This window comes from Lathyrus oleraceus, chromosome 6 (assembly GCF_024323335.1).
Source record: "Lathyrus oleraceus cultivar Zhongwan6 chromosome 6, CAAS_Psat_ZW6_1.0, whole genome shotgun sequence".
Taxonomy (NCBI): domain Eukaryota; kingdom Viridiplantae; phylum Streptophyta; class Magnoliopsida; order Fabales; family Fabaceae; genus Lathyrus; species Lathyrus oleraceus.
This window is the reverse complement of record NC_066584.1, coordinates 509,341,188-509,349,493: the sequence shown is the minus strand read 5'-3', so window position 1 is coordinate 509,349,493 and position 8,306 is coordinate 509,341,188. Positions and strand designations below refer to the sequence as shown.

At 31.3% G+C, this 8,306-nt stretch overlaps 2 protein-coding genes across 2 annotated transcripts; one reads left to right on the top strand and one right to left on the bottom strand.

Annotated features, from left to right (window-relative positions):
* The first annotated feature begins 3,604 nt into the window (after nucleotides 1–3,604).
* LOC127098063 (DNA damage-repair/toleration protein DRT100) lies at nucleotides 3,605–6,035 on the top strand. The gene is made up of 2 exons (XM_051036562.1): nucleotides 3,605–3,874; nucleotides 3,961–6,035. Exon 2 carries the CDS (start codon nucleotides 4,018–4,020, stop codon nucleotides 5,785–5,787), a length of 1,770 nt encoding a protein of 589 aa, XP_050892519.1. The 5' UTR covers nucleotides 3,605–3,874; nucleotides 3,961–4,017; the 3' UTR covers nucleotides 5,788–6,035.
* Nucleotides 6,036–6,200: 165 nt separating this feature from the next.
* On the bottom strand, nucleotides 6,201–7,879 carry LOC127098064 (high mobility group B protein 7). Its single transcript, XM_051036564.1, has 8 exons — nucleotides 7,584–7,879; nucleotides 7,411–7,493; nucleotides 7,257–7,305; nucleotides 7,031–7,153; nucleotides 6,887–6,944; nucleotides 6,752–6,796; nucleotides 6,560–6,646; nucleotides 6,201–6,475 (listed from the first exon to the last, which is right to left on the bottom strand). The coding sequence occupies exons 1-8, from the start codon at nucleotides 7,667–7,669 to the stop codon at nucleotides 6,398–6,400; spliced, it is 609 nt and encodes a 202-aa protein (XP_050892521.1). The 5' UTR covers nucleotides 7,670–7,879; the 3' UTR covers nucleotides 6,201–6,397.
* Nucleotides 7,880–8,306: the final 427 nt, after the last annotated feature.

Here is an 8,306-nt window from a genome sequence, read left to right as displayed (position 1 = left end):
TTCAAATGACCATACTTCTTGTTCCATAACTCAACTTCTTATTCATGCGATGTTGCAACAAAACACCTTACATATGAATTTTGAATGCATACCTTGAAAGTATTGTTTCTTGACAAGCAAGACTTCTGGATTATCCTCTTCTTTGAAACAAACAACTTTAGAAAGTCATTCTCCATGAACATTGAATAGCCCTTCTCGACTAGTTTCCCCAAACTTAATAAGTTGCATTGCATATATGGTACAAACAACACATCCTTGATCATTGTTGTTTTCCCATCCTTCATTTGTTTGGTCACATGTCTCATTTGATATCAAAGTTGAAGGATTCAAGAAATGGAAGCATTGATGTTCATAATAGGGATCTTTCTACTAATGTAAAGATACTATCAATAATCATTCTTTATTTGATCTAATTTGACACTAAAAAGACCCTACTCGAATTTATATCATCCTTTTAAAAGCTTACGTATACATTTTTGCTTACAAATACAATGAGATCTCACCAACAAATGACGAATGAAGACATACATATCTTCAATGTTAGTCTCAACTTGAAACCATCATATATATGCTAAGATATTGAGAGGATGGCCAACAATATTAGAATCAATTCATTAGATAAGACTATTAAGCTACACTTTTAGCTTTGATTTGCGTCTTTAGCCTTATCGGAATATCTAAACAGAGAAGATTGACATAATTTTTGGGGAGTTTTTATTTAGGTTTTATGGAAGGACCACAATAATATAGTTATGTTTAGAGTGACTAGACTTGGTAACCAAATTACTACCAAGAAGATTTAAGTTAAAGCATAAATATCTTGCACGGTTCTTTAAAACGACTAATGAAATCAATCAAACAAGGTCCATTGATACTTAAAGAAAGGCATACATGAAGATACCGACTTCTTAGTGGTCAGATCCTAAAGAGATCCAAAATAAACCATGACTCAACTTTGTCGGCCTTGAATTGAAGGACTAGTGTTCTAGTCTGGGTCAAAGTCCAACTAATTTTGATCCAGCATGATAAGAGATTCCCCATTAGCCATATCGGCGTAGAGCTTACGGACCATCGGATATGAGGATCAAAGGAAATTGACGTCACGTTTCTAACGTCAGTTCAATAATGTCACTCTTTTAAAGTAGTTATCCACAAGAAGATTATAACATTGCAAAACCTAAAATGAATATCTTCCTTAAAGGGACATCTACTCATATCGATTAGAAGGACCATAGTCGGACCATAGCACTAAAATAACAATTCAATCATCAAAGTTTGACATGAGATCATGGTTCACCCTATTAACAGTAAGTTACATAGGTCTTTCTAAGACCATTTCCTTAACGAGATTCTCTCTTATCAATCTTTCAGTATGGATTATTAAATTATTCATATTCATCTTGAAGCAAATTTTGATGTCCAAGATCTTTGAGGTTGTCTAATTGATTTCTCTGTTATAATGTTGGATGATATCCATATTAATCTTAGTTATTTTCTCGATAAAGACTCAACAGGAACCAGTTTAATATAATCGTGGCATGGTGTTTTTTGTCTTCTTATATGCAAAAAGAAAAAGGAAACAAATAAAGATATATTAAAATAAAGATAAAATAAAATTATTGAAGTATCAATAAATAAACATATTTTAAAATTAATAATTTAATTTTAAAATTTTAAATACAAATAAAATAATTATTTGAATATTTAACCAAATTACTCAAATTAACTACTATTGCTAATATTATTATTTTTATAAGATTTATTATAGTTATTTATTAATTTAACATATATTCAGTCTAAGTTCTAATGATTTTGTTTGAATTCTCTGCATTCTTAATTTATTTTTGTATGACTTTCATTTGTAATGTATAAAACATGTAATTCTTTACATATTTTAGAAATTTTGGAGAAAAATGTTAATCAAGATTAAATGGACAATGTAGAAGCATTGTTCTAGAACCAAGTAAGAATAAAGGGGACCCCATTTTTAATTATTCTTAAATGATATAAGCAAACAAAAATTGCACTGCTGTAAAGGAAGTAATTAGCAAGTTAAGCATACTTACTGAGAAGGCAAAGTAGATATTCATCATGCTTTAAGAAAAACAAACAGTGATTATTGTTTTTATTTTATTTTATTTACTGTTGAAAATGACTAGGCAAAATAATATAAATAATTTCTTGATGTAATCTAATGAATTCATTTCAAGTGGTTAAAGTTCAGCATAGACATGAATCTGTCAAATTTAATTTAATTTAATTTTAAAGTAAATTAATTTTTTATTAAAAATTATTTCATGTTTTGATCCAAGTCTAAATTATTAGAAAAAATAATTTTCTTTATTGATAAAATAAATATTTTTTATTTTATTAATAGTTATAAAAGTATCACTTTATTTATCCTTTTAAATATCTATATAAAAGGGGAACATTTTAATTTTTCTTATACATGTCTTTAAAAATAGAAAATAAAATGAAAAGTTATTTAACCCTTTTATAGTTGTCAAGCAACTTATTTTTCCATACTTAAATGTAATATTTACAATAAATTATAAAATTATATATATCCATACAAAGTAAAAGTGGAAACCTACCAAACATGGGTTTACAATGGGGTATTCCACTTGACTTGGTTTTTTACCTTTTGCTTATTTTTCTCTTCTTGTCTTTGAAGGTATTTCTCAAACACTTTTTTTTACTTTTATCTTACAAAAATTGATAATTTTTTAAAAAGAAAACAACTTTATTACGTAATATGAAACTCAAAAAAAAAAAAGGAAAACATAAATCCAAGTATTCTAGAATATATATGAAGTTAACTAGCTAGTAAAAATATTAATATATTTTATTAATTAGAACGACATAATTAGTCATTTTACAACCAAATATTAAATATTTGAAATTATTATCTTTATATTATAACATAAGTTATTACCATTGAACCAACGTATCAAATGGAAAAAAAAAAATTGACATTTATTTATTTTTAAATAGTCAAATATTGTCATTTTATAATGGATTTTTATATAAAAAGTTAATATTTAAATAAATAAAAATTTAAAAAATAATAATAAATAAAAATTAAATTGATCAAACCTCATTTTTTTTCCATAATAATCTTATTTTTTTAATTTTATTACCACAATATCATCTTTTCCAACAATATATTAAATCATTGATATATGAGAAGACGTCACACATATCAGCGCATGCATTGACTATTGCACCATCAATACTTGATATTAAGACATCAATAAATCTGACGCCACCTATATATATATATATATATATATATATATATATATATATATATATATATATATATATATATATATATATATATATATATATATATATATATATATATATATATATATATATATATATATATATATATATATATATATATATATATATATATATATATCAATTCTAAATCAATTAAGAATCAATTAACCAAAGACACACTTGTATAAGGATTCTACGAGCCAAACAAAAAAATGATAGTACTATTCATTTTCAATTCATACTCCTAAACAAGGAACATGTGGACAGTATAAATAACAGACAGAAGCTAAATTTTATAGTAAAACCCTTGACAGATTTTGAATCTAGTGCGCTCCAACGTTCGAATAACCAAGGATCCTCGTGATTCATCAAACGGTCACAATTTCACCATGTGAACTTCTTTAAATTAATCCAAATTTCTTACAACCTTTGTGTTTTTTTCTTTTCCTTTCTAACTATAAATAAGAGACTGCACAAATCACTATCTTGCATGCAGAAAATTTCCAACAGAATCATAATTTTCAGACAACACAAACACACTTCATCATCATCATATCTTACCTTAGAATAAATCAATGTCGGATTGGTACTTTTTCTACACTTTTTCTTACTAAATTACTAATTCTTTACTTTTTTTCTCTTCTTTTACTAACTCAAAGTTTCTCTTGTCAGATCCCAACTTCAGAGAAGAAGAAAAAAACTTATTTTGATCAAGACACACTTCTCAAAATGCAATTTTTCACATGGGTTTTAAACCTTGTTCTGATATTTTCAATACTCAGTAACTTCTTCTCAGAAAGTGCTTCATCACCAAAACCTCCAATTTGTTCAGAACAAGATAGAGCTTCTCTTCTCACCTTTAAAGCAAGCATTTTCAAGGACACAACAGATACCTTATCTTCGTGGATAAGCCGCGACTGCTGCGACGGAGGATGGGAAGGAGTTCAATGTGATGCATCCACTGGTAGAGTTAATATGTTGCAGATACAAAGTCCTGATGTTAAAGATAGTGGGAGTTTTATGAAGGGTACTCTTTCTCCAGCACTTGGTAATTTGCATTTCTTAGAGGTAATAATGATAAGTGGAATGAAGCATATTACAGGACCAATTCCTTCAAGCTTCTCGAATTTAACTAACCTTAAACATCTTGTTCTTGAAGATAATTCACTTGGAGGGTGCATTCCTCCAAGCTTAGGTTTTTTGCCTTTGCTTGAAACCCTTTCATTGAGTGGTAACCATTTGAAAGGACAGATCCCTCCAACATTAGGGAATCTGAAAAACCTTGTTCAAGTTACTGTGGCGAGAAATTTTCTATCAGGTTCTATTCCGCTCAGTTTCAAAAACCTTAGAAATTTGAATTATCTTGATCTCAGTTACAATTTGTTATCAGGGCCTATCCCGGATTTTGTTGGGGAGTTTCGAAACTTGACTAATCTAGACCTGTCTTATAACCTACTAACAGGAAATATTCCGATTTCGATGTTCAGTCTTGTGAATCTTGTAGACTTGTCTATGAGCTATAACAAGCTCACAGGAAACATTCCGGATCAAATAGGAAACCTGAAATCACTGACAAGTCTTCAACTTAGTGGCAATCAGCTAACAGGACACTTTCCACTATCCATATCGAAATTGCAGAAACTTTGGTACCTTAATGTATCGAGAAATGGACTCTCGGATCCCTTACCTGCGATTCCTGTCAAGGGCATTCCTTCCCTTTTGTCCATAGACCTGTCTTATAATATTCTCAGCCTTGGAAGTGTTCCTGATTGGATCAGAAGCAAGGAACTTAGAGATGTACACCTAGCCGGGTGTAAATTGAAGGGTGATCTTCCGCGTTTTGTCAGACCCGACACTTTGAGCTCTATAGACCTATCAGACAACTTTCTGGTTGCTGGTATCTCAAACTTCTTCACAAATATGTCCAGTTTGCAAGATGTCAAGCTCTCAAACAACCAGTTGAGGTTTGACATTTCTAAGATAAAATTGCCGTCTGGGTTGGCTTCAATAGATTTGCATGCAAATCATTTGATAGGTTCACTGTCGTCATTCATAAATAACATGACAAGCAGCTCTTTGGAGGTAATTGATGTCTCAGACAATTTCATTTCTGGTCACATTCCAGAATTTGTAGAAGGTTCAAGTTTGAAGGTGCTAAACTTGGGAAGCAACAATCTATCAGGTTCAATCCCAGTTTCTATTTCAAATTTGGTAGAACTCGAAAGATTGGACATCTCAAGAAATAACATACTGGGAAACATCCCTTCAAGTCTAGGTCAGTTGCAGAACCTACAATGGCTTGATGTATCTATAAATGGAATAACAGGACAAATACCAGGTAGCTTTTCACAGATCACTAGTCTCAAGCATGCAAATTTCAGGACAAACAGGCTGTGTGGAGAAATTCCACAGACTAGACCTTTCAACATCTTTCCACAAGCAGCCTATGCCCACAATTTGTGCTTATGTGGTAAACCCTTGCAGCCATGCAAGGGATAGGTATAAGGGACAACGGGTCAGCAAGATGCTGACTAAATTATCATAGATATTTTCATGCCTTATGACCATTATTACACGAGATAGATTAGGCTCCAACTTTATTTAAATCTTTCATTTCCAGGTTGAGCATCACAATGCTTATTGTTTAGTTCAATTTCCAATTCAATATTGTTTTTCAATAAACTATGTATTCATTTTTACATCATACTTCAGATTTGAAGCAAAAGATAGTACAGCTTATGTTTTTATTCATGTTTTGTATATTATGTGGGCATACTCAAATGATGCAGCGAACCAACTACTAGAACATGTGTGGGCCTTGGTCCACAACCACTTTTGAATAATCATTTGAAAACATTTGGAATCAGAATGCATGATCACAGGGGAAGAAAAATAAAAGGCAACACAGTAGCTGTAGAAATAAAGTAACTAGCATACTATTGGTGATATTCCAAGATAAACAGTACATAAGATGTTGCACTGAAGCTTCTAACCCAATCAACAAACATCTAAATTTAAATCCATAAACATTCCAAAATATACAATTTTAGACTAGGTCAAATGGACATTTCAACATAGTATTCATGTATGATGAATCACAAATCTACTACTACTCTTCATCAGTTAACTCTTCAACCTCTCCTGCAGCAGGGGCTTCCTTATCAGACTTCTCAGATCCTTCTTGATCCTGAACAAATACCAACAGCTTAAAAAAGATACTAACCAAACAAGATCATATAATACAACAAACCAAAACTCAAAGGAAACATACTTCTTTTTCACCAGCATTATACGCTTCCATAGCTTTCTCATATTCTGCCTTGAGTTCAGCAACTCTATCCAAATAAGGTTTCTTCTCCTAAATCATCAACAAACACCATAACATTTTGATCAAAATCATATAACAAATATCTAAACCATAGCAGCACTTGAACAAAAATCGAAACATCTTAAACTAACTTACTTCATCAGTCAAAGACTTCCACTTCTCACCCCCTTCCTTAGCAACCTATAGTATCCAGAAAAAGCAGTATGATCAATATTCAGTCCTTAAGCAAGGACTACAAACACAGAATTCAAGTAAACAAGTTTTCATTACCCTTTTAACATCCTTTGAATCAGGATTAGCTTCCTTAAAAGTTTTTCTAAAATCATCCCTGTATCAAACAAAACCAATCAACAAAAACCCTAAAAAAATAGAACCAAAACAGCACTAACAGCATATACATTAACAAACCCTTACATGAAGACAAAGAAAGCAGTGGCAGGACGTTTGGGCATGTTAGGATCCTTAACCTTCTTCTCCTTCTTATCTTTCCCACCCTTAGCTCTTTTTGCAACAGGTTCTTTAGTACTAGGCTTCTTCCTACAAATTTCCAAAAAGTAATCAAAATAAAATAAACCCTAATTAGAAACCATTTCAACATAATTCAAATCATCACAAAAACAAATTAGGTTAAAAAATCCACCTCTCAGGTTTCTTCGCTTCAGCAGCAGCTTGCTCAACAACATGAGAATCTAAACAAACACACAAAATCAAAACAACTTAGCAAAACTTAACCACTGATTATGACTTTAATTTCAAATTAAACTACTAATAGAGTTCTGAACAACGATGATTACCAAGATTCATTTTGATTTTGGCTTCAAGGCTACAATCATGCATGCTAATGAGTGCAACAGGAACATTCTTCTTACACTCGTCACTGAAAATTTCAACAACAAAAAATCATATAAATTAGTTGAAAGTTCTGCAGAGAGATGAAACCTAACGGAAATGAAAGGGAAGAGCAAACCATTTGGCGAAGGCGCTGCCATCTTTGGCACGAACGAGAGCGGAAGCGGAATCAACAGCGTCAACCCTTTTCGTACCTTTCGTCATTTTCGTATGAATTTTCTGTGAGCGATTAAACCCTAATTTTTTCGAATACTCGTTTCGCTCTAGATGTTGTGCGAAATGAAGAGAAAGGTTAAATGTTGGAATATATATATATGATGTGAAATGAAATGAAAGGAGGGAAAAACTGATTTTGGGATTTTTGGTTTAAGCGGCAATAACAGCGCCTTTACATTTTTCTTTTTTTACGTTTAAGATTGAACGCGCGCGAGAATCCGTTTCTTTTTAGTAAGTAAATGGGCTGATAGCCCATTTTACATTGACTAAAAAAAAAGTGAAAGGTTGATGCCTATGTTAATGATATAAAACATCTTAGGGTGCAAATAGTAGTTATAAATAATTTACATGGCCGAAGAAGAAAATCGCATTGTGAGTTATGGAAGTCAAAAAAAAAAATCTCGATGAAGAAGAAAACGGTCCATAACTAAAAAAAAGAATACTCTTGCTTAAGGTTTATTTGGAGATTGTATGTAGTTGTTTTTAAAGACGTGTGCACTCTTTGGATCGAGGATATAATACTATTAAGGAGCGACTCCCCATAGTTTAGAAATTGAAATGAGAATTAGAGATCATAGGCAATGATATCAAATTATACATGGTTAAGTTTGAGTGAGCGGCATAT